The 26963-nt window shown below is 34.7% G+C and overlaps 1 protein-coding gene across 3 annotated transcripts in view; it reads left to right on the top strand.

Annotated features, from left to right (window-relative positions):
* Med13l (mediator complex subunit 13L) overlaps positions 1-26963 on the top strand; it is a 293930-nt gene that overhangs the window by 210327 nt on the left and 56640 nt on the right. For all 3 annotated transcript variants that reach the window (XM_013360472.3, XM_005329638.3, XM_078039088.1), the window contains 3 exons: positions 23294-23439; positions 26110-26304; positions 26671-26859. In XM_013360472.3, coding sequence (XP_013215926.2) covers positions 23294-23439; positions 26110-26304; positions 26671-26859 — 530 coding nt within the window. The remainder of the gene's footprint in view (positions 1-23293; positions 23440-26109; positions 26305-26670; positions 26860-26963) is intronic.

Genomic DNA, 26963 nt, shown 5'->3' with positions numbered 1-26963 from the left:
AAAATAAAGAATTATCATCTTCTAAGTAGGGTGTGCTTTTAATTCAGGAGAGAGGTCTAGTTAATTTTACTGCTTTTGTACTAGTCAGGTTTGGCTTCCTGCCACTGGTAATTAGAATGTCTCAGTGGTGTTCATTCTTAATTTCACATTCAATAGATAGTTTCAGTTTATAGAGTTTCAGAATTGATAGTACCATTCCATGTTATAGCATACAGATGCATCTAATTAAATTTTGGTGAAATTTTTGTTTCAATTTTCAGTTTTTTTTTTTTTTTTTTTGCATCTTCCCAGTTGCTTTCTATATGCATGTACTATCCCAAATTATTAGGGCACCATTATTGGGAAATCTTTGCTTTACCTTAGGCCTCGAAAGAGTTAATTCATCTCTCACAGTCGTAATTTCAGCTTCCATGGAGTTGTGCCCTGAAAAATCTAGTTATGAATAATGATCTGGGGCTTTAAAAAGACATCTGAAAAGACCAGTATAATGAAAAATCTTTCATACTATCAGGTTATTAAATTGAGGTTTACCACAATATTTGATCTTTTAAGAAACGTACAAATTTTTCTTAACTACGTTCAAAGGAATGGATTTCATATAGAACATGTGTTTGCTTGTCTGACTTAAAAACAAGTCTGAAATCCTATTTGTATTTTCTATTTTATTTTATTCTATTCTGGTTAATTAAAACATATCGATTTAAAATCACCAAATTGATTTCATGACACCATTAAGAAAATCTTTCTGACAGTTTTAGACCTGGGGTATTTTCATAATCAAGGTTGTTTCAGTATCTTCATTTATAGTGGCATACAAGACTTAAGTTTTCAGTTTGCCAGCCTTTCTAAATTTTTGAATATTTTTGGTAAAATAAGATATCTGTACATGTTATACTTTTAGGTCTGCATTTTAGTATGTTAGAACTGCTTGGTTTAAATGCTTATAAATCTTTAATAGAAAGCATTTCTTTAGAAGAATAAATTAAAGGGTTTTCAGTGATTATTATAACAAAAACCAGTAACAACAAACCCCCTTACTTATTTTTCACAACTCTGCAAATGATTTTATATATCACTGTAAAAATCTATTACTATGTCAAAATTTTAAGTGCTTTCTCTTATAAAGGGGAGGGGATGATTATTAAAGGTAGGAGAATTGTACTGAATATTATATAAATTATGTGATACAGTGAAGAAGACTTACACTTATTTGTTTGAATTTTGAGCTATTAAAAATCTATAAACTTGAAAAACTGAATCATTTGAATTGTAAGGCTTTTTGGTTATGGGAAATACGTTCATCTAAAATGTTTTTGAGCAGTTGTCTTCACAAGGATTACTTCAAAGCTAAACCTTTTTCCTAAAAATATAGATGATTTCAGTTGTGTCTTTGTTTTAATCCAGACACAGAATGCCACTGAAAACAATAACATTCTGTACATAAGAGCCTGTTAATAATGTAACTAGTTCCTTTCAGTAGAGTGCAGAAGAAAATGCTGATCACTCTATGAAAACCAGAGGTTTTTGTTTGATGTTAAGGCAAAAGCCAAGCTGGTCATTTTCGTTCTGCTAAAGTGCAAGTGTCTCATTGTAGTATACTTTCTTTGTAGTCAATAATTATGCAGGGTCTGATATTGACATTAACTGTCTCCTTGGGAACAAGATTTTAAGTCGGGACCATGCAGCAGTGCTAGAATATCATTGTATCTTCTCAGCTTGAAAAGGCCAAATACCTATTTTAAAAACAAAAAGTCAGTATTGGTAATGGATGTTTATGATATATACACTACATTTCCTCCCCCTCATAATAGCTATTCATAAAAGTCTGCCAGTAAAACATGGATAACTTAGCCCATTTTCTTGCCTTTATCCAAAATACATGCATGCACATGTGTATACTTGTTTATGGATATTGTGTAAAACAAAAATGATTTATATATTAGTGTCTTGATGATCAACTGAGGCACATACTTATATGGTATCATAGGGTATACTTCTCAGTTCATTACCCAAACTTCCATTTGTGGGTGTTTTCTCCTACATTTTTACATTCTAGTCTAAGTTTTTGTCACTTTACTCTGAGCTGTTGTACTAATTTTCAAATATTTGGACTTTCCTCTCCTTGCACTGCACCCACCCCTGTCTTTCCTTTACTTCTTCTCACATAATCACATACAGATCTCATAGTTATAGGCCTTCATTGTTGCAGTTTCAAATTTTACTGATTGTCTCCTAGAGTATTAGGTTCCCATCCTCCTTCAGCCCACCGTATTTACAATGTCTTCTCAGTGCTACCCCAGTGACTTTCCATTTTCAGTTCCTAGAGTGGGGATTACTACTGCCTAGTTCATTTCCCCTTTGTAATTAGTAATTAATAGTCATGATTTATTGTTTTTTCTTCCAAATTTTAGTTCCCAGGTTGTTCAGAGAGAATGAGATTTTTAAGTGCAACAATAAAAGTAATGTGTACATTTGCAGCTATAATTCTTACTTGAGAATTTTCACAAAACCAAATAAAAACTAGCCTGAATGCAAACATATTCAGTAGTTGTTGTAGTGAAGCTTCCCTTACGTTTTCAACTCCTGCCAGCTTGTTCACACAATTAAAAGAGAACACAGAGGGAAGACAGTCCTGGAAACCTCCCTCTTGGCGACTCAGCTGGAATATACAGGTTAGGCAGTAGAAGGGGAAGAGCTGGGGCAGTAATTCTGGTTCAGAGTGAGGCCTGGGATGTCAGGAGGGCCCTGCTGGAGGGAGGGAAGGAGCAGGACAGAACTGGCAGTGAAGTTCCTGGAGAATTTTCTTGGAAGTTGTTTCCTAAGAGCATTGTCACAAATTTCTGTTTTTATTTCCTTATTTATCCTAATGTATTTCCTTTAATTTTGTGTTATTAACACTGGCATTATTTTGGCTTATATTATATAAGCTATAAAGAACATATAAGAACTACCATATACAGCTGAGCTGTGAATATCAAATAAAGAAGACTCATAAGATTAAATGAAACCAAGTGGTGGAAGACTGAAGCAGGAGAATTATTTGTTTGAGACCAATCTGGACAATTTGACAAGATACTGTCTCAAAAAGTAAACAACAACAAAAAAATGAAAACAATATCATTTTCCTTTTCTCAACAGTGTTCTTACATAAATCTGTAAAACAGCTAGCTTGATGTTTTTGTCTTTACATTTTTTGTCCCTAGTAGATGCTGCTTTGCTGGGTGTCCTAATTGGGTATTAAAGAAGGCATTTTCCTTTTCTTTCCCTTAAAAAAGTTTTTAATTACTTATACATAAGTGGAAGTAAAAAAATATTTTGCTAATTTTTCTTGCTATTAAAATTTCACTCTAAAAATTTCCCTTACACATTGAAGCACATGTTTATCAAAGTTTCATATTTTACTACATATATTAATTCCTAAAATGTTCAAATATGTATAAAGTCCTATTGGAGTTATGTTTTATTAGTGTTAATTCCAGTTAACAAAGAAAATAAGTATAAAGACATTAAATATTCAGACTTTCTTTTAAGTGGCCATTCTTGCTATCATTTTAAGATATAGAATTCTTTATATCCATTTGGCTTTGGATTGTGCATCACAACATAGCTTGTTCTTAAATGAACGAATGTCCTGGTACTTTTCATGATGCCACTCAGGATCTTTGTGTTTGGTCTTGTTGTTTATACTGAGTATTTACAATTAACTGGTTCAACTTTTGAAAATAAAACAAAAGAAGTCTGTCCTTTGTACTAGTGATGATAAACCAGCTTGGGTTTTTTTAGGGGGGGGGGTTCTGGGGATTGAACCTAGGGGCGCTTAACCACTGAGTCACATCCCCATCCCTTTTTATTTTCTGAGACAGCTTCTCACTAAGTTGCTGAGGCTGACTCTGAACTCATGATCCTCCTGCCTCAGCCTTCCGAGTTGTTGGGTTTATAGGCCCAGCTAGTTTACCATATTTTAACGTAGACATGATATGTTAAAGGATATATAGAGAATACGACTTCATTTTAATATTGACTTCAAGTAAAATGTTTCATAAGCCCAAATTTCTCTTTTTAAGCATTAATCTCTCTCCAGATTAGATTTTATACATCAACTTAAAATTGTCACTATTCATTTATGTAGTTTTTACTCATTTTCTACTGTGTACTTAAAATATGCCATTTTTGTTGTTTTTTGAAAGACTGATTAAAATTTTTGAACATTAATAATTTTGTAGCATTAATAATTCTAACCCTTTTTATTTGTCATTGCTTAATGAGGGCTGATGATATAATAGTTACTCTAAATTGGGTACTATTTGGTAATCATAATGATCATTATGCTATTTATTTGGAAATTTGGTGACTTGATATCAATAAAATAATGTTAAATGTGAGATTTATAGCAGAGCATTTTCCCTACCATTACTAAATATGGTTTGACTCATAATTTGTGTCATACCATAGTTTTCAATATTGACTGTTCATAGACAAAAGGAAAACTAGTCACAAATGCACAGGGGCTGGTAAAGGAGGGGAGAATCTACCAAATCAGGAACTATTTTGAGAAGCATCAGAGGATACTTTCCCACCCCTTGCTGCTTGCAACCTCTCTTGGCAGGACTGGAGGGCCTTGTCCAGACCAGCTTAGGTGGAAGAGAGGCCTGAGAGCAGAGTAGTAGTTTTTGTATGTACTGAGGTTCTTTTTTATTTTCCTCAGCGGGGGGTTTGCTACTAACTAGGCTCAGGATTGGGACAGCCAGATTGAAAGAAAGGAAAGCTATATTAGTCTTGAAAGTGACTGTTGGGAGTTTTGTTTTGGTTTGCTTTTTTGGTGCTGGGGATTGAACACAGGACCTCAAACATGTTCAGTGCATGGTCTGCCACTGAGCTGCAGCCCCAGTCCCAAGTGTCAGGCATTTTATGATTTTGTTTTGAAGACTGTCCTACACTGAATCCAAAAAGAACACCTAACATTTTCCTTCTTGGGATTCGTTTCTGAGAGAAACAGTCAATGAAATGTAAGAGTGCATTTTATCTAAACAAATACATACAGAAACTCCCCCGACCCCCATTTAACTGCAGAACTTTACATGTGAATTTTATAGTGATCTGTATGGTCTCTCATCATCTCTAGTTACTTCTGATCATTTTACAGCATTTGACAGATACTTGTCAGGGGGAATCTAGCCAGGGGGTCATGGATAGATCTATGCACATTTAGTCCGGTCACCAGAAAAACAACACAAAGCTCATCGTGCTAATGGTAGCTTGTTAGCTTGTGTGACTTCATATTCTAGAGATGAGATGTTGATTTTTGATGATGAGATTTGATTCACTTGTTTAATTTTGATTAGTGGTGTTCTGTTCTATTCTGAGATTTAAAAAAAAAAACAGACAAAAGACTTGGATTCTTTCCAAATGTGTCTTTGATGTGACACTTCTGGGGATTAGTGAGGAGTGACAGATATTTAGTGTTTTTCCACCTGATGATTATTTGTGGGTCATAGTTGTCTACCAGATTCTCACAGATTACGACAGTTAATATGCCCAGAGAAACATCCTTCAATATGACAGTTAATGTAGTTAGGCTCTCAAACCTCAGTCTTCAGATGCTGTGGATTCCTGAGAGTTAGGATCACCATCCAGCACAGCCTCTGCACTCTTCTCACTGGTATCACAGAGCTGCTCTTAACACTTGGACCATTTGATTTTTCTGTGTTGGTGTGAAGTGAACACAGAGCTAACATTCTCTATGTGCTTTTTTCCCTTAGAATTGTTCAAACTGTCAAAACTCCTGAGTCAGCAGTCCCTTTGAGTTATGCTAAGATATAGACTCCACTATTTCAGTGCTGAATCCACACAGAAACTTAATTGGTTAAAATTTTTTTTTTGAAAACACTTGTGGATGATTTGAAAAGTGCTTATGTTTGCTTTGAAATTTCCAAAGCTAAAATCATGCATCTGTAGTCCGTGGTGTGACTACTAGAATACAAAGCTGATTTATTCTCGTGGTGGTTAAGATCCAGGCATTACAAGGAGGGCCTCCTTCTCTTGCAGTTGGTCAAAGGAAGAAGTGGCATATAGTACAGTGTTGTCCTTCTCCATCACGGGAACTCTTAATGCTTTCTTGACACATTTGTTTGGAGAAAATATTCTTAAAACATGGACATCTGCTTTGCATGCCATGATAAGAATCTTTAGACTGCACATGAATATTGCATTGAATTAACCCTTTTAATTAGGCTTCAGAATTGTTCAAGGAGAAGGGCACAGCTTTGTGGCAAGGTGCCAAACACATGCCAATTTGAATAAAATACATGCCTGTTACTTTTCCCCTTTCCCACTGTCTGAGCATCAAGTCATTATGCTTTAGGTTGGGATGAGAAAGAGGAATCTGCCAGTACTAGGGGTGTAGAGGTTGAGGAGAGTGGTTTTATTCCTGGATATACATTTTATACACAATCAAAATAAAAAGAATGTATGCACACCTTCTATGAAAAGCCAAATGAAGGGTGTACTCTTAGCTCCAGGTTTTACATGCCCATTTTAATTAAGGAATTAAGGACATATATACAGATTATGTTAACCTGTATTAAAGCATGCTGTGCTTTTTTAAAAAAAGTAGACTTCCTTGATAATGCATTTCTTTTTCTATTACCAAACATGATTAATGTGCTACATAGTGTTAACTTTGCTCTTTCCCCAAAGACATCAAATGGGAGCAGTATGTAGAAGCTAAATTATTCGGAGAGGAGTCAGTGATTGATTTAAATATAAAAGGATTAATTGGTCCCTGAACCAGACTATTAAACTGTACTGTGATCTTGACTGAAAGTGGAAGAATTACAAGTGCATTGCACAGAATAAATTAATACATTTTTCATGGCTTTAATCCTTTTTTTCTGTATTGCTTATTGTGGTTTTATGTACTGTGCTCCATTGTATGCTTAATTGATGCTGAGGGGATTCAGTGTATAATGATTAAATAGGATAGAGGGATAGAACCATCACTGAGTTTTAAGGTGGTCCAGTTCTTCCAAGATGGCTAAAAGAATATCCATGAAATGAATATTTCTATAAACTCTTACCCATCCTGACTTCAGGCACTGATGTTAAATGTTACTAAATAAGAAATTTAAAGTTTGGATTCTGTGGGGTTATTGTTCAAGATGGACATCAGCTAACAGTGGGTAAAGCTAGCCCTTTATCTTTGGAAGAACTGAGTCGAGGCTTTAACTCTTGAGGGTTAATGATGTAAAGATACCATATTCAGAGAAATTTTTCTTTTTTATAATTATTTCTGTTCAAACTATTTATTTTTCTCATGCCAGATACTTCATCCAGACAGGATGCAGCTTTTTAAAGCTACCAGCCTCATCTGTCCTTTCCAGAGTGAAGAAATATGTGTTTACTGACCTTTGTCAGGTTGCTGCTATTATGTAAATAGAATTCATGTAAATTATGCTTTTGAAATAGTAATCCTGATGGTAAAACAAGAGCAGAAAAGTTTAGCACAAAGGACTGATTTGAGAATTAATGTATTTGTAGCTTTACTAACAATATGAATTTCAGGTTTTAGAATAATGTTTTCTCTGTATCTTTACCCTGTTGCTCTCCCTATAACTTGATGGACGTCGGCTTTCAGTATTTCCTTTCTTTCTGTGTAATCAGTCCACTTGGGCTATTTTAAAACAGGTGCAGTTTATGTGATAATCAAGGTACAGATTATTGGGTTGTGAGGATTGAAGACCTGTCAAAGATCCTCCTGTCCCTGTACTCTTAATGTGCTTGTTTCTTTCCCCCACTTTTAAGGATAACAGATATCCTGCCTTTCCTGCTAGCCAATTTTTCTTTCAAAGCCCAGTTAGAAAGTTGTCTTAGTAGTGAATGAAGTCAGCTTTTCTCTAGGGTCTATATCCACTGTATTTGGCTGGTGTTCCTAAACTTCTAGTAGTATTGACCAGTGTATTTCCATATTTTGATCAATATGTAAAACTAATATTTGTTACTATCTGGGAGGTTATATACTACTCCAGCAATGATTGTAAAATACATTGCTAAGTAAAATAGATTTTGTGGCATGGTATACTTGAATATAACTTGTACATTAAAGACTTTATTTGTTTTCTCTAATTGCCTTATTTTTTGGTTAAATATGTCCACTACCTTCACTTGTCATGAAGGTTGGTTTAAAGTTCTTCTAGCTATTAATCTACCTAGTTATTTTTGATGTGTTTCATTTTGCACACAGTATCTTTTTAAACTGTGGCATCCAGAATTAAACTGAACATTCCAAGATAAAGCTGGAGCAGAACAGATTTTGTAGCTCCCTTGTTCTTAATTGGTGTGTGTGTGTCTGCTCACTCAACATGCGCGTGCATGCACTAGGGATTGAACCCAGGGCACTTTACTACTGAGCTGCATTCCAAGCCCTTTTATATATTTTATTTTGAGACAGGGCCTCCATGCTACGTTGCTGAGAATGGACTTGAACTTGTGGTGCTTCTCCTGCCTCAGTCTCCCAAGTTGCTGGGTTTATAGGCATGTGCCACTGCTCCCAGAATAATTGGTGATTTTTAACATTTTCTGCTCCAACCTGTCTGATATATAGAGTTCTTGCTCATTAATAATAAAGACTTCCTAAGCCCCAACTTTTCAGGAAAAGATAGACTTGAAAAGCAGCCTTTCATGAGGATTCTTTCTCCCTACCCCAAGCATCAGTGCTGTGACTGCTTCACATCCAGTTCATCTAGGCGTCTTAGGAGTGCCTTTGCTGCTTTTGCCCCTCTGGAGTTCCATCTTGTTACTAGTTAAAACCCCTTCTAGTTCTTCTTTGGGGTGTTCTAAACTTATACAAGCTAGAATTGACTTTTAGGCTTATTGTCTGCATGTACTTGGGTTGAAAATTTTTCACTAGCTGGACATTGTTTCATTTAAGTTGTTGCTTAAAATTTAATAATGAAATAATGTTGTCTACACTTGATACAGTTCTGTGTTGCCTTAAAATCTGCTTGCTTACAGTAATAATATTTAGTTTTCATTAGGAAAAATGTGGGGTTACCTTAATAATAGTTACAATAAAATATCTGTTCACTAGTAATGAACTTGTGTAGTTGATAATTAATGATTTACTACAAGCTTCCTTAGAAATATTACGTTAGAAATCTAGTCTTTGATAAATTCCATTTGACTCTCCTTTGACTTTGTGATGATTTCAGTCAGGCCAAATTATAAGTTAGGAATCATGACACTTATTTGCTGATGATCCAAATTGATTTTTTTCCTTTTAAATATTATTGAATTAGGAGGGCATAGTCTCTTTCTTCACCCTTTAACAAATTCATTCATTGATGTTTTGTTCACTGAACTGATAAAAGCGTAGGTTGATTTCCAGTCCTGAAATGAGCTTATATTAGTAGATAAAATTTTGTCAAAGTCAGACAGTGATATATCTAATGAATGACCAGGCTTATCCAGAGAAAAGCAATGACTATCACTTTTCTTCCCCACCTTTGTTAGCATTATGAAGGAAGAAAATTGCTGTAAGTAGAAATCTCTAAATTTAATGTAAAATAGCTTGCATGATTATTTCATTTATTTCATTATTTGTTTTCGACCATTTTGTTATTAAGTGAATTTTCCTCTTTAGCAACATAGTTTATAAGGGAGAATATATGAATGAATTAATTAGATTTATCTAAATTAAATGAACCCCAAATGGAAGTGTGTGTTTGTGCAGCAGAGTTAAGTTTCTGTCACAAAAACAAAGAAAAAGAAAAATGTTAAAAAATTAAAGACCTCAAAAAAAAGGAAAAATATTATCTTTTTTTGTTCTCTTTACCTGTCATTAGGAGAATTATTAGATTGTGTCACATTACTAGTTTAGTAATATACATATATATTACATATATGTATATATTTACTTATATGTACATATATGTAACACATATAACCTATAACATGTGTGCATGTGTGTCTACACACACAAATATATATAAAACCTCTTCTCCACCTCTCTTGATAAAACCTGAGGGTGGGAAGGCAGTGGTTGAGATGTGTGGCTTCTCTCTGAATCTGCAGTTTCATAGTCAGACCTCAGAGCTGCCACTTGTCTCTGTGATTTGCAGTACTGTCTGAGTGAATGTTTCCCTGATGTTGGTGTCTTGCCCTGACCTCTTTCCTTAATTCCACACTAATGTGTCTGACTTCCTGCCTGATGTCAACTGCTGGAATGTCCTGTCAGCTCTATTTCTATAATGTATCTTGAATCTGTGGCTCTGTTCTATTTCTCCTTCCAAATCTAAGGCACACTTGCTTCTCACATGAGCTCACGTGAGCTCTCATCCTAGCTGTTCTCCCTGTTTCTGCCCTTACTCCTTCACAATAAATGATAACTAAAGTAATCTATTCAAAATAGAAATGATACCACGGTAATTGCTTTCTTTAAATCCTCTGGGGAGTCTGTCAGGGTGTTAAGAATAAAATTCAAGCCCCTTTGCATTGTTTAAAGACTTCTGTGATCTGACCCCTTTTCACCTCTCTAAAATCATTTCATCTGCCTCTCTCTCCTATGTATAAGTTTGAACACGGCGCCCATTCTGTTCCCCAGACACATTAAACTGTTCCCTCTACCTAGGGCCTACCTTGGTATTTACTATTCATTTCTCTTAGATCTCACCAGAGCTGGCTTCACACTTTCACCTCCTCAAAGGAGCCTTCCTATCTATGTGTCCTCTCTTCTTCTGTTCCCTCCACTGCCATGCCATACTTAAACACAGAATCTTCTTTGTTTGTTTGTTTTTTAAATTTATTTTTCTGAAATTATTTTCTAAATGATTTTGAACCTGTCTTTCTGCCCCAGCAGAGTGCAGGTTTTTGAGAACCAGGGCTCTGGGCCTTTCTCACTATATTGCACTTGGCACTTGGGCCAGTGCTTGCACGTTTGTTGAGTGAACTGAAAGTTGCTTAAGCTACTGATTCTTAATAACGAATGCCAGGAAGTTCTCTGTCAGAATCTTTCATTTCTAAAACTTTTAGAAATTAATGCTTTCAAAAAATGTAAGTGTTGATAATTTTTGAACCTTTTTTTTATAGTGACCAGATGCTGATTATATATGACTGTCATTGAATGTACACATGAGGATACTTTGAAGAGTTTGTATTTATTGGGTATCCCTGGAGTATATAACAGCTTTCCAGGTGCTAAATCACCTGATTTGTATTTTCTGTTTGTTCCTTTACCTAGATGCTCATGCCATCCCTATATTGAATGACTGCTGGTTCCAATATCCCACTCTTCCTGTATATTCTTTTTTTAAAAAAATTTTTATTTCTTCCTGTATATTCTGTCAGTTGAATTTACTTTTACTTCCTAAGAATCAAAGTAATTCTATTTAGCATTTGTATTACATATTGTAAAGTGCCCAGTGACCATTGTCTTTACACAGGCTGTAAGAAAAGCATTTTATGTTTATTTTCTGCTGGTTTTAGCCATCAGATTTATGTTAGAGATAGGGGAGTTGAGATCCTGAGCAATGCTATTGATTGAAGGCTGCACAGTGTTTTGATTAAAGAAAGAGAAAGCCTAGCTTCTAGTGTAGCCCTGTGGCATGAGAAGAGTATGGAAGATAAATACTTGCTGATAACAGCATTCTACCAAATAAGTGTCAGATCCAATTTTATTTCCCCTTTGCTGGAAAACTGTGACCTCCTTTGAGTACTGGTGAGTGAGACATTTTGCAACAGTGCTGAGTATGTAAGGCTCTGCTCTCTGGCGGGCAAATGCCAAATGTTGGAAAGCCTTTAAAGAACTTGCCAAGCCACAGTGAGTGTCAGCTGCTACCTCTGAAATAGAGTTATCTCAAAAGGTGAATTTCTTTCTGGCATTGTTTTCTGTAGGCAATATTGTAAAAAAATGTAACTGGGACTGTTACAGCGAATAGGGACAAGAAGTAATTTCATGATGTTGTATTTTTTCATTTATGTATCAGCTTCTGTGAAATAAATAACACTATTAATTTCTTAGATTTCTAGGGGAGAGTGAGAATGAAAATAAATCTAATTCTTCCCTCTCTTTTTTTCATGGTTCATCTCATTCTAAATGTATTTAAAGTAGTTTACATTTAATAAATGGAATGAGGTAGAAAAATCAGATGAAGAAATATCTATAGAAGGAAGAGTAAGTGTTCACATCCATCTGTGATGAAAAGTGCAGCTAGTGGGGTGTGGGGAAGCAACATGCCATGCAGACCAAGGCTCCCGGGGAGTCCCAGGACTTGTTAAATAGGCTTGCTTCTCTGCTGCTGTTTGCTTGACTGTAGAGGTGAAGTCCTCCTTGCTGTTGTTTACCTGGTGAATGGTAGCATATTGGAACTCCCATCTGCTTATGCTTTCTTGGCAGGTCACTTCTGCTGGCCAGCTGGGTATGGGAATCTAGGCAGATGTCAGAGGTCTGTCCCTACATTTCTTTCAAGCTGGCAAGAACTTCACTATGACTGCCACTCACGCTCCCCATGGGTGTCAGAATCTGTCATAATGGTTGGATGTTTTTGTTAAACATAAGCAAACATTTCATGATTTTAAGATATACTATAAAAATATATTTTGTAATTTAGGAAGATCCAACATTTTAGTTTAGCAGTAGGGTGCTATGGAGACAGGCTAGTTTATGTTCTTAGCAACTCAGATCTAGCTGACTCATTTCAGTGCCTGTGAATCCTTTATTATTATTATTATTTTTATTTATTTCTTACATACATGACAATAGTGGAATGCATTACATTCATAACTATCCATTCACAGCACAATTTTTCATAATTTTGTATTCACAGTATACAGTGCCTAGTTTTTTTTTCCTGCCCATTCAGCATTAGGTATTTAATTTTATTAAGAGAATTCTCTAAAAACTTGACAATAACTTAGGCTTGAGTTAATATAAGTACCTGTTGGTAACCTGCACATAGAGCTCTATAGACTGGATCTTATTATTCAGAGTGGATTAAGTTTTTGATATTAAAACAGAAAACATTGAAGATTATTTTGAATTTAAATATATTCATCTTCCGTCCGGCAATATTCTACTGTGGGAAAAGTCCAGACTTCAGGTCTCAGGGCTATGCTGCTACCCTGTGAAATTAAATGAACTTCCTGAAACTTGGCTTTCTTCATGGATAAATAATCAGATAAGTTTTCTTTTGCTTTTTCCTACTAACCTATGGCCTGCTGTGATCCAGGTATGCTGCTGGCATTGTTGGTATACAAGCTTTCATTTAATCCGCCTAGTTTTTAATGAGAAAAATTTATGTGGTTCTCCATCAGTCCCTCTGTATCCCCCACCCTTTGTTTCTATCTTTCAAAAGGGGTACCCTCCCCAACACCTGCAGGAAAAAAAAGGATGAAAGGTTTTGTTTTATGCTTAAAAAAAAAAATTCCAAGCATGTCTTAAAGTGAACAATGAAAGTGCATTGATGGTTTTGGGTTACCTAATATAAATGTCACTTTAATCTATATATTCTTCCAGCCACACTCCTGTTGAATTTTTAAAGAGCTGTCCAGACTGTGACTAGATAATCTGGCCTAGTTCAGTAACCGAAAGGGAGATATTAATAAGATGACTTTCATAAGCCTCAAAGTTTGTGTATGTTCACTTTTGGTTTTTCAAGCACACATACACATCTCTGACTAAAATAGCCTTATGTCTATTTTGGCATCTTTAAACCTTCAGACTCTTCTAGATTTTGAATCAATGTTACATTGAGTCACAGCCTCTTCTCACTGTTACTTGCTTTTAGTGAGTGAGGTACCCAGGGAGGAGCATTAAGTCCTTTAGTCCACCAAGGCACTGCTTTTGTATTAACGCAGGCACACTGCTTCTGCTCTGGCACCACTGCAGGAATAGTAGACTGTGATCTGGAAGAACTAATGTACCATCCAAGTGACAATTTTACTGCTAGGGAAGGGCAGCAAAGAGCAATCTAATTTGTGTGTGTGTGTGTGTGTGTGTGTGTGTTTGTGTGTGTGTGTTTGTGTCTGTACACACGTGTGGATTATATATACATATGGATTATATGTGTGTGTGTGTATATATATATATATATAGAGAGAGAGAGAGAGAGTGTGTGTGTGTGTATATATATATATATATATATAGAGAGAGAGAGAGAGAGAGAGAGAGAGAAAACGCACACACACTTTTGTATATGTAGGTGAAGTATTCAGTGACACAATTTTGAATTTAACAATGTAATTGGTAACTTTTTCATAGGAGGGTAATACTCATAGTACTCTAATGCTAATTCAATGGTTAGAATAAAGTACTATACTATCTTTCATTTAAAGATATGCATGAGTAACTTTCCCTGGACATTTTAATTGGCCTTTTAATCAGATTTAATTTATAATTTGAAATAGTAAAAGTGTTCCAAAAATTTTTTAAATAATGTAAGCAAATCTTATTATTTGGATATTATAATGCCACTCTCTTTTGAAACGGAGGTAAAAGTTAAGGCCTATGAGAAAACAGTATACTTGTGAGCAAAGATCTACATATAGTCTTTGTGAGGGCTGCCAGAATAAACTGAATATTTTTAAGGAAAGGAAACCATAAAGTTAACATTAGAAAATATTCCCAGATGAGAATCTATAAAGAGGCAAATTGCTTCTGGCAAGAGGTTTAGTTAATGACAACTTGGAAAATCTTAAGATGATAAGTTCATAACACAGAAAGCATTTAGATAAAATTATCTAAATGCATTCTGCATTGTGACTCTGTTATCAAAACACTTTTACACCATGAAAAGAACAGGAGTTTATTAATATTCATAATGCATTTTTGAAAGCGCATGTAATAGTTGCATTCTGAAAACTCACTCTAAGAAGTGAAAGTATCTTTTTTTAAAAAAAATAATAGTTAGAATATTGTATGAGAATAAAATGATCTGGAATACCAGTCCTTCTTTTTTGCATTTATGCAACTCCTTTCCCAATTACCCCAGTTGCAACCCGTGTCAATTAACAGTCTTAAAAGGTGCCTTATAAAAAAATAACTGGAAATTACATACTTGCTACCTCCTATTAATAACTAGTTCTCACTTTTAAGGTATCCACTGCATTTATCAGTTGTTCTTGCTCGTCCTATCATGGAACTTTCTGAAAAAAGGTAAACTAATTTTCAGTTTTAACTAAAACTGCATTCATCCATTTGGTGGTGGCTGTTAAGTGCTGTGTGTAGTATTCTCTGCTTGGTGCTTGGAATACAGAGGATAGTGGGATAGACATTGTTTCTTCCTTAAGGAGAGACTATCAAAATAAGTTAAATAATTGCGATTATTATAAGCCATATGAAGGAAACAAATTAGACTCATGAATTGATTTAGTAAGAGATAAAGCTGGCAGGATAAAATGGAACCAGATTTCTTTCCCTATTGTAATATAGTTTCAGTTTTACTTACTGGACCTCTGTAAGTAATAGACTTTCAGCTGGTTAGGCCAGTAAGATAGATTATATGATATTTTATAAATTATAGGAGAACTTATCTTGCTAGCCTTCCCCTTCTCATGGATTTGGATCATTTTTTATAGAAACGTGGCATTCTTTACATTGTATTGGGTACAGAATGACACAAGATATCGAATGACAGAGAGGGCCCTGTGGAGGCTGGAGAGGGAGCTCAGAGTGTACCAGCTCTGGGAGCCAGGGCTTCCTGTTCACCTCCCTTCCAGGATGCCCGGGAGGGGTTAGGGTTCTGCTCTGCCTATCTACTCACTCAACTAGTAGAAGGAATTTCTATAGTCATTGTCCTTTCATATTTATATAACTCATGATTCCTACTTTAGAGAAATATAAATATGTTATTTAAAACCCTGATGTCTATGAGGCAGGAGCCAGGAAATTTGATTACTCATAATTGATAGTGCTATATTTACCAAGGAGTTACTTTTGAAACAAAATATTTCAGTGGCCTTTTTCTTAGTTTGATTCTGAAAGAAACAGATCGTTGATGCTCAGATCAAAGATGAAATATGATAATAAAGCACCTACTGTGAAGGGGTGTAAGCATTAATAAATTTCCCTAAGTCATGATATATTCAAATAATTTCTTATTTGAAAAAAGCTTAATAAATTGCTGTATGATCACCTCTCTATCAATGGTATTTGTATGGGGCACTTGAAATGACATTCTATGAACAAAAATAAGCCCAGGTGTGTATTAGTTGTAAAATAATTATCCCAGCATTTGGTTTGCTTTTAAAATCCTTAATATGAATGTGTTCCAATACTATCGTTATGTTCTCTGATGTGACTTTTGAGAAAACAAAGTTCAGTTGATCTCCAACTCAGACATATACAGACTTATACTTTTCCTCCTACCTCCTCTTCTCTCCTTCTCTTATTACCCCTCCTTTTATTTCTCTTACTTCCCTTTTCTTTCTGTCATTCTCTCCTCCTACTTTCTTCTTTTCTTTGTCTCTTTCTTCCCTTTCCTCTTCCTCTTTTCCTCTATTTCCCTTTGTTTCAGTATCTTAGAAAGAACATGATACAGAGAAAGCCTTGTGTTTATAAACAAGTTTAGATCCATGGTACCTCTGAGCATGTGATTCAGGTACCAGAAAAAGAAAGTGATGAGCTCTCTAGGGGCAAAATAAAAAAGGGAGCTGTGGGGGTGACTTTAAATTATGTGGTAAGGTTAGATAGGCCTTGCTGATGTGGTGACATTTAAGAAAAACATGCAGGAAATGAGAGGGAGAGCTCTACTGATACCTAGGAAGAAGAGTTCCAGGCAGAAGAACAGTAAGCTTAAATAGTGATTGTGTCATTTTAAGAGTAGTAGAAAGCTTATTGGGCTAGAATGGAGAGAACAGAGGAGAGACTAATAGGCAATTTGGTCTGAAAGGTAAGTAGGACAGGACATTGAGGCTTACTGGGTTTTTGAGTTCACAATCACTATGGTTTAATAATAAATATTAGTGATACTGGTAAGTTACGTCTCTCATTTTGTTTTCCTTCAAATTATGACAGCTTTTCTTGATTTCATTCTTTTGTATATATTTTAGAATCAGTTTATCTAACCACTTGCCGATATATTGATAAGAATTGTGTTGACTTTATAGATCAGTTTAGGGGGAGCTCCTGGTTGTTATGATGTTACTTCATATCAAAGAATATGTTGAATCTTTTAAAGGATTTTAATCTTCTATTTTATTCTTCAACAGAATATTCTGTAAATTTTTCTGTAGAAGAATAAAAAGTTGTGTACTGATTTATTTTCTATGTATCTTACAGTTCTTTTTGCTACTGCTAATGGGGTATATTTTTTCAATTGTTTTGTAAGTATTTTGTTTTACAGTTGCTGATTTTGCTTCTACCAACCTTATGAACTTTTAAGTTATTTTTTAGTGCTCTTAGTCTGGGAATTATCTTCCTAGAGAACTTTTAAGAGAATTTTATTATCTATACATGTAGTGTTACTTCTTCCATTCTGATTTTCATACCACTTTTTTCTTGTTTTATTGCATTGAATTGGACATCTGAGACAGTGTTGTGTAGAAGACTAAATACCCATGTCTGGTTTCATTTTTTTAAAAAGAGGATCCTTCTAAAGTTTGAACAGTCAGCAAGAGAATTACTTTATCTGTTTAAGTTAGTTCCTTTCAACTCCCAATTTCCAGAGAATCATTTTTAATAATTACTATCAATCTTTTAGAAATTTGATATTTTTTTCATTATGTATTGAGATAAAGTTTTTGATTTTTTTCCCCTCCTTCATCTGTTACTTCATGGTAGTACAATCAGATTTGCTGATGTTAATCCATCACGTCATTTGTTGAAACAATTTGAATAAGAGAATTGAGCGAGTCTAGAAGTTTGTGGAACCCTTCTTAGTTGGTGTTGAGATGGATGGATGATTATTTTTTATTATTTTGCAATAGTAGGGATTGAGCTCAGGGGTACTTTACTGCTGAGATACATCCCCACCCTATTATAATTTTTATTTTAAGACAAGGTCTCACTAAGGAGGGGGGGCATTGGCTGCTTTAGGTGGAAGGTGAAACCAGAGAGAGGTGACAGATACAAGATTGCACAGAATGCAGTTTGTTGGGAACTTACTGGGAGAAAAATGTCTAGGATGGTCACAAGTTCAGTGTAATTCCCCCAGTTTGAGTCAGAGGGATGGGAACTGTATGGTTGGCAGGACAAAAATAACTTTCATTCAAGTCATAATTACCTGATTTATCTCAAGCTCCTATCAAAGAAGTCAATCAGGCACATTCCTGGCGCTTGGGGCACAAAGGTCTGGTGGTGAAGCTCCACACACTACCTGAAGTAATGGCTTCCTTCATTCACAGTAAGCTGGGGACCTGCCTGGGAAGCCTAGTGGGGTACTCAGGCAGGCGCTATGGTCACTGCCCAGAATGGTATAGTCAGGTCAGACTGGATTTTATTATTCTCATCCTTCTTTTTTATTGTGTTTATATTTTTTTGTTTCTCTACTTCTTGATTTGAATTATTAGACTTTTTCCTCAGCATTTAGGTATGTAAATTATTCTCTTAGTACTGTTTTCTTTCAGATTTTGACATGTATTACTTTGGTTTCATTTAGTTTTAAATATTTTGTGATTTCTGTTGTGATTTCCTCTGTAACCTATGATTTATTTAGGGAGTACATGTTTAGGTTTTCAAACAAAACGATTTTATTTTAACCTATTTTAAGCTATTGCTGTCTATCTAAAACATACTGTTTTAGAGAGTGTGTAACATATATGATATCATCATTTCTTTGAAATTTGAGACTTGTTTGGGGTCCTATTACCCATTCAATTTTAAGAGACCTTTCTTGTGTTCTTGGAAAGACAATTGGTTCTCTGTTTATGAAAAGCCAACATATATATACATACACACACATGTATATATGTTTCTCATTCTAAACTTTTGTATTCTTAATAGCTTGCTTATTAAATTATGAGGAAAATATATTAAATATTAATTTTAAATCTGTTATTTTCTTCTTAACCTTTTTAAAAAAAATCTTCATATTTTTTAAGCTATATGTAATACATTCATGATTGTTTAAATTTCCCGTTGAATTCCTGTTTTTTTTAAAAATCTGAACTTAAGCTTAAAACATGTTTTATTTATTGTTATTTCTATAAACTAGTATTATTTTTATTTCGTGTAACATGATTTTCTACCTTTTATTTTCATTCTTTTGGATGATTTTACTGAAGCAAATGGAGGAAAGAATGAAGATTATAAGTGAAAGAGGATGAGGATGGGAGCAGCTTCACAAAGAAAAAGGAATATCTAGGACTCTAGGGGGAAAAGTGAGATAGGGTTTTATTGCAAATGTGTTTGAGGTGGAAAAGAAGTTGAGTAGTTACCTGAATCAGACAGGACTTGCTGAGTAAAGAGAAGAGAATCATCAGTGTTGAGAAGACCTGTGATACCTTGTCAAGAAGCGTGGCTGGCATTGGGGTTGTAGCTCAGTGGTACAGTATTTACCTAGCATGCAGGAGGCTCTGAGTTTGATCCCCAGCACTGCCACCAAAAAAAAAAAAAAAAAAAGCAAGGCTCCAATTTTAGTTGGAGTGAACTTATGTTGTTTTGATCCTGAATAATCATTTGGTACTATCATCTGAACTACCACAGTAAGGGAAGATAGTAGACTTGATGCAGAGGCTGGTTTAAATTGCATAGTGTGTGTTTATGTTGATGAGAGGATGTTTTGTATAGGAGCAAAGCAGTGTTTCTAAAGTAGAAAGTCTCCGATGCACTGTGAACACTGTGCTGAGGAGGACCCAAGCTCTGCCCAGCTGTGCTCTGAACTTGTTGGACCCGTTGGCTCATACTCTGCCTTTCCTCTGATCTAGAGGCTGATTTTTTTTTTTGGTAATCTCTAAAAGACCCTTTCAATTTTCAAATAATGAGGGTATCTGAAACAGAGTTGAGTGATTAAAAAAGGTTCAAGTTAAAGTGGATGATTGGTGAAAAGCAGCAAGAATAGATAAGGAATTGGAAAGATTTATCTTCTAACTCTAAAATACCTCTATAAATCATCATATGCCTTTAATTATACTTGTAGAGTTCCCTATTTTCACTGTTCATTAAAATCTGATCTCATTTTACCAATATAAAATATCAGTTGGTAGGAATTTAAATGAACAACTGTGTTTATACATGAACTAACTAATGGAAAGAACATTAAATTCGAAGGCTAATCCACTTGTGCCTCTAAATGTGTCATTGGATAAGCTAAACTCTTTAGCTCTATTTTTGTCTTATGTAAAGTAGGAGAAGCTAGACTTTGTATAAAACCACCTGAATTTGATTTTTAGATAGGGTTTTTAGAACAGAGAAGTATGATTGTTATCTAACTTCATTTTATCAAGATGTGGCATATCTTTTAGATATTGTCTATGGACAAGAAAAAGTAAATGGGTGACAACACTCTGGTGAATTTATAACTTGGGAGTTTTCTCCCAACGTGTTTCATAAGGTGGTGTGATCGTTTTCACTGTTTGAAGCAATGCCATGGATAAAGATATTGATGGCTTACTGATCAGATAACCAATATGTTGGATGTAGAATCAAAATCAGTGATGATCTTAGCCAAGAGCCAGGTTATGACAAGCTGAAGTATCATGGGTTCCTCTAATGGGCCAGCAAGCACACTGCACGAGGACAGAGTCAGATGCTTCCTCTGATCCTCCCTCCATCACTCTCTGTGTAACGTGGCGACACATTGAACAATACAGAATATTGTAAATTATCTCTCACCTAGTCATGCTCCTTCATTCCCCAAAGCAGCCCAGTGTTACTAGGCTTTTTAAAGTGAATTGTTCCTGGGGGAAAAAAAAAATGTCACTAACAAGCAAATTCCTGTGCATGTATTCCCCCCTTTCTCATTTTATAAAAATGAAAGTATATTATTCATATTATTTTGAACCTTGTTTTTTTTCTTTCTCTTAACAGTTTTTGTTGGGGTTTTTCCATGTTTGTATGATCATTTCCTTTTAAGTGGCTACACAATATTACTTTGTAGGGATATGCCATAGTTCAGTTAACAGGTCTTCTACTGATGGCTATTTTGGCTGTATTCAGACTATTAAGAGAGGGTTGTAATCAGAAACTGCTCAGTAGTTTTATCTGTGGCATAAATTTTTAGAAGTGGTATTGCTAGGTCAAAGTGGAATTCTACTTCCTAGAATCAGTATTGTCATTTCTTTTCTGATTACTGCATGTAATCACCGGGAAAAAAAAAATAGAACTTAATTGCTAGAGAGGGTTTTAGTTACTTTCAAATCCAGTAATTCTGTGAGTGTAGTTCTTAGACCTGGAACAGCAGCAGCATTGCTTGAGAAATTGTTAGAAATGCCTCTCCAGCCCACATCACTCTCCATTCTCCTGAATCAGAACCTCTGGGGGCCTGGTGGTCTGTGCTAACAGTTGCTTATTATCTATAAGGAAATTGTCAGAGAGATGCAGTAACTTGCCAGAAAGTATACAGTTATTGATGGCCTCTGGTACATTTGTATTATGACTTGCCATTTTTCTTTTTTCTTTTAGTTGTCTCTTTTAAACTTTTTTTAGAGTTGTCAATATTAAAAATAGGTGCTTACATCATTCTTTGTATTTACTAGTTGATAGCTAAATGTTGGTTGAGTTTATTTTCACACACAGGTTAGCATAATAGAGAACATATTCTGTAGCTACACTCTATGTCTGGAACTCCCACCAGCTTCTTATAAATAAGTTATTGAATACACAGGATACTGGGATAGAAAAGGATGAGTCATTTCAAATCCTTGGCTAAAATTTATAGCTAAAAGATTAGCCAGTCCACAATCAGTAAAACTGTATTTTGGTTCTATTATATACTATACATGTTGAGTGTTAGAAATATTGTGTTTCTAGTGTCATTATCATAAAGGAAGAACATTTTTACTATTAATATTGTTTGATTCCTATGTACCTTTAGGTTCTGTGCAAATTTTCCTCACTTGCTGAACTTGAAACTTCCAAGTATGGTGTCAAAGGTTTAAACCCCGGCGTCTCCCCTGCAATTTTAGCTACTATATTGCTTGGCTATACTAAATACCCATACCAAGACTGCATGTGTCCTATTGATGAAATTTCACATTATTCTAGTAAAACCAAAAAAGTCAGTATTTCAACATATGTATCAAAGAAGAATATGTATATATCACTGTGTGATAGGGTGATATTCTTATCACTTTCATTTCACATTTTCTTTAAAGCATTATTATTTTACATTAAAAATAAAACTTAAAGATGAGTAGGACTCAGAATATACTTTATAATATATTAAAGAACTTTTAAACAGAAACAACTTCTTAAGAGATGATTTTTTTAAATGGTGGTTTCCTGGCCTTGTTTAGTAATGTGATTTTGGTTTATCAGGCAAGTGCTCTTATGAGCTGTTTTGAGGAATGGGGATTTGTTATGCCTGGCCGAGGGTCAAAGTTAACAAGTTTGAAGGAATGTGCTACTATGGTAGTATTGAAATTATTTTTCTCTACTAAACTCCCTTTTTAGCTCATTGTATAGAAAACAGAAGTGGAATGCTTCAATAATTTTTTTGTGATCAGAAGTGAATTGTAAACATTATAATAAAATTACCAATTTCTTTAGATACTGATTACCTTAACAATTGTGTATTAGGAAATTATATACAACAGCGTTCTTAATTTCTGTTTTTATATCAACAGTTTTAACCTTATTATAATGTTGTAAACTTGCAAATTTTATGTTATTGTTCTGTTTTACCAAAGGCCAACTGTTTTGTCATTATCCCTAGAATCAGTTAAGAGCCAGTTCAGACATCTCAGGAGTTTGCCTTTTTATCTCGTTCATGAGTCATTGTGAATAAGCCTTTTAAATTTAGTTTTCTCACATAATTTGACTTAACACAGTTTTAACTACCTTCCATGTACTAGGCATGAAAGGTAGAAAATGTTTGATTTTTCCTGATCTTTGTTTATAGTTGACATAGGGTTAGATTTTATGCAAATCATACTGCACAGTAATCTTGGAAAGATCAGAATGCAGCATATCTAAATTATCAGATTTATCTGGCAGCTTTAGTTTAGTTTGTGAACAAGTTATTATTTTCTTATATTATCAGTACATAATCAAATAGAAATTTATGTGTTGTCCACAGTTGACAAGAGGTCCACTTTGTGCTGGATGGCTGGTAAAGCAGAACTGTATCTCCTCTGTAGTTTCTGTTTCTAGCACCTGTTTTCTACCAAAATTTAAAGTTTAACTTCTAACTTTTTACTTTTTTAGTGAACATTTGTCCTGTGCGTTTACATTTTTTCTTCATGGAGAAAGTAATGTATGCACAAGTGTGGAGATTGCCCAACATCAGCCAATTTATTTGATCAGTGAGGAACATATACACATGGCTCAGTCTTCACCTGCACCATTTCAAGGTAAGCAATCAGTGATGTTCCTGCTCTCTATGGTGTCTCCTCCCACCCCCTACACTGGCGTGCCCACCACCAGGCCATCAAGTGGATAGCCATCTTGCCCCAGAAGGCTTTGCAGGTGGAGGCGTTATCTTAAATGGGCATTTGAAAGGTAAGCACAGGGGTCAGTTATTGAAGAAAAAAGGAACAACTTAGTTTCACAAGTATTATTAGTAGCTTTTTGTGGAAGCATATTGTATATATAACATGGTCTTATGTGAAGTTGTAATAAAGAATATGAGGTAGAGAATTTCACAAAAAAATAAATCAATAAGTATTTGAGAAATATAATCCAATGAGTATTGACAATTTTTGTAAATGAAAAGGTTTCATCTCTGTGTTGTTAACAAAGTTACAGTAATATAATGACTTAGTAAAGATTACTATTAAACTGGGTATGTAAAATTTCAACCAAAAGTAAAATTTCTAGAGTTGATATATAGGGTATAGTTTCTTCAGTTAGTATCTTTATTATTTTCTTTAATTGTAGGGCTACACTGTTAATAAGTTTTTGGTTAATAATTTTACTTATTTCATTCATATTTTCATTAATTCTCAGCCTGAGCACCTAGATATCCTAAAATAGCTTTATGTCCTTTTCATTGACTGAACATTCTAAATCTTTATTTCTGTCTTTGCAATTCAGAATTTTCTATTAGTAATAGTTTTAAAGTGTTACAATATTAGGTTGAGCCATATGGAAAAATCTTTTGATTCAGTATTAATATATTATTACTAGAGATATCTGTTTGAAATAGGCTTATTAGATCAATATAATCTTTAAAACACTGATATTTAAACTGACTTGACTAAAATATTTTAATCACTATAGCAGCCTAAAAAGAGTATTTAGCTTTCATATTTTATTTTTTGTTTTTTACAGACTATTCTGACCTAATTTGACAAATGAATCTGTTTCTTGCCCTAAAGTTACCTTTTTAAAAAATATACATCCAAGCATTGAATTCTCATTTATTCATGTCCTAATTATTATCCATAGCCCACCCACTCAAACACACATGTACTTTATCCTTCTGTAAATTGTATTTTTTATGTATGAATTACAACAAAATCCAAAACAATCCAGTTCTCAAAATGTACACTTATAAGTTATGTAATATATGCTATTAAGGATTGTCAGACTTAGTTAAATACTATGGTTTCTTGAGTATGAAGTCGCAGAGGATAATCTGTCTTCTTCTTATACTTTATTAGTCAAAATAAAAGAATTTATTTATTATAATAACAGAACGAATTGCTAATCATGAGAGAAGTGACTTTTAATCTTTTAAGTGGGGAAAGGTCATATTAGGAATGCCAGGTCTCTATTGACCAGTAATTTTAAATCTTTGTGGTTTGTTAATATTCAAATCATAGAAAACATCTGAGAGACATTTTCCTGCTTAGTTCCTGAGATGGTTGGTGTAGAAGGTGCTGCCTTATATATAATTATGCTGAACATAATTATACAAATTAATATGAAATTTCCTAGTAGATTAATGCAAAAAATAAAAAAATAAAAGGCTCTTTATATATATAATTTATATATATATATATATATATATAATATTTTCCTTTAGTTTATTTATTTTTATGTGGTGCTGAGGATTGAACCCAGGGTCTCACACTTGCTAGGCGAGTGCTCTACTGCTGAGCCACAACTCCCGCCCAAGGCCCTTGATTAAGTGCTGGTTGGAGTCAGTAGTTTTATTCCATTTGGATCATTGAGGAACAGCAGAAAGACCCCAGAAATAGGTGGTGTTTATATCTCTCATGACTAATACCCCTCTCTTGATTTATGTGACGTATCACCAGACTGTTAAGAGAAAAAAAACAACAAAAAGGACATGTCAATAACTATGCTTATTTTAAAAAATAAAACTTAGGATTAACATAATAGTAATTTTTATACCCTGAAAAGTATTTTGGGGGGGGTTAAATACCCTGGGGCTAGGAACTGACTGGGTTACTCACAGTAACATGTCAACTATATTTTCATGTCTAACTCAGTGAAAATAACAGTAAGATAAAAAACTAAAGAAAATGGAAGGGCTTTGAGTTCCTTATCTTGAGTTAAATAAAATTTTCATGTTTTTAAGTTGCTTCAGACCTCCAAAATAGTCACAACTAAAACTATAGTCAACATTATACTTCAAGCTCTGAATATTAAACCTTTTCTATCATTAGAAGTTTTATTTGTATATTCTTCACTGATTACCACAGATATTTAAGAAGTCTCAGTAACCACAGAGTGTTTAGTTGGTGGATTTAGGGCATTATATATTGAATAGTTTTCTTCTGTTATGGAAGATTCAGTATTCACATTGTACAGGTCATTATCAAATGTGTATGTGCTTTAATATGCAGATAGTTTACATATATTATGTGTTGATAGACTTGATAGTATAATATAATGCCTGATTTTCCTCAAAAATAAATAAGTTTGAGAGGCATATAAAAATAAATACCAAAATAAGAAATTTTTAAAAGTCATACTTTAAAAGATCTTAAGAAATAAAATGCAATGTACATTAAATGGTATTGTGCTTTATCCTAAAATTGCAATGTATGCAGCATCACACATAATCAGAATTTCTCTTCTAATGTGTAGCTTGTTCTCCTCTCCCTGCATAGTACTGGTGAGTCCATATGGCTTAAATGGCACGCTAACAGGCCAAGCATATAAAATGTCAGACCCAGCCACCCGCAAATTGATTGAGGAATGGCAATATTTCTACCCGATGGTGCTAAAAAAGAAAGAGGAATTGAAAGAAGAGGAAGAGTTGGGATATGATGATGATTTCCCCGTGGCAGTCGAAGTAATTGTTGGTAAGAGAAAATATTTTGCCCAAAGAACTTTATTCTATCTTCTTCATCTTCCTTAATTTAAAAGATAATCATTTAGGTTCATCAGGAACAATCTATAATTTTTCCATCTTATTTTTTATTCTCCTGACACAGTGGTATGTGCCGAGTAGTTATCTTGCCTGAAGCAACCATGGTCCCAGTATTTTAAATGTTATTATCATCAGGTTGGAGTGCATGTTCAAACAGCTATTAACTTTGGAAAGAATGAAACATATCGCTTTTGTTAGCACTTCAGTTTCCCATTGAACTTTGACCCCAACCCCAGGAATTGTGAATTTGACTTTCCTGTGTGAACTTTTTCTCAGGCCTCACTCTGTTCCCTTACAGGTGGTGTTCGGATGGTCTACCCTTCAGCTTTTGTATTGATCTCTCAGAATGACATCCCAGTTCCTCAGAGTGTTGCCACTGCTGGAGGCCATATTACAGTTGGGCAGCCGGGGCTTGGTAGTGTGAAGGACCCAAGTAACTGTGGGATGCCTCTGACCCCTCCCACCTCTCCAGAGCAGGCCATCACAGGTGAGTGTGACTGAGCAGTCTCCTGGGTAGAAGAGATCCCAGAAAGGCACTAGCTCCCTTGCCGTGGAACACGTGAACACCACCGAGAAATTCCAGGTAGAAGA

Source organism: Ictidomys tridecemlineatus, chromosome 2, assembly GCF_052094955.1.
Source record: "Ictidomys tridecemlineatus isolate mIctTri1 chromosome 2, mIctTri1.hap1, whole genome shotgun sequence".
Classification (NCBI taxonomy): Eukaryota; Metazoa; Chordata; class Mammalia; order Rodentia; family Sciuridae; genus Ictidomys; species Ictidomys tridecemlineatus.
The sequence above is the reverse complement of the archived record's forward strand: the minus strand, read 5'-3'. Positions and strand labels throughout refer to the sequence as shown.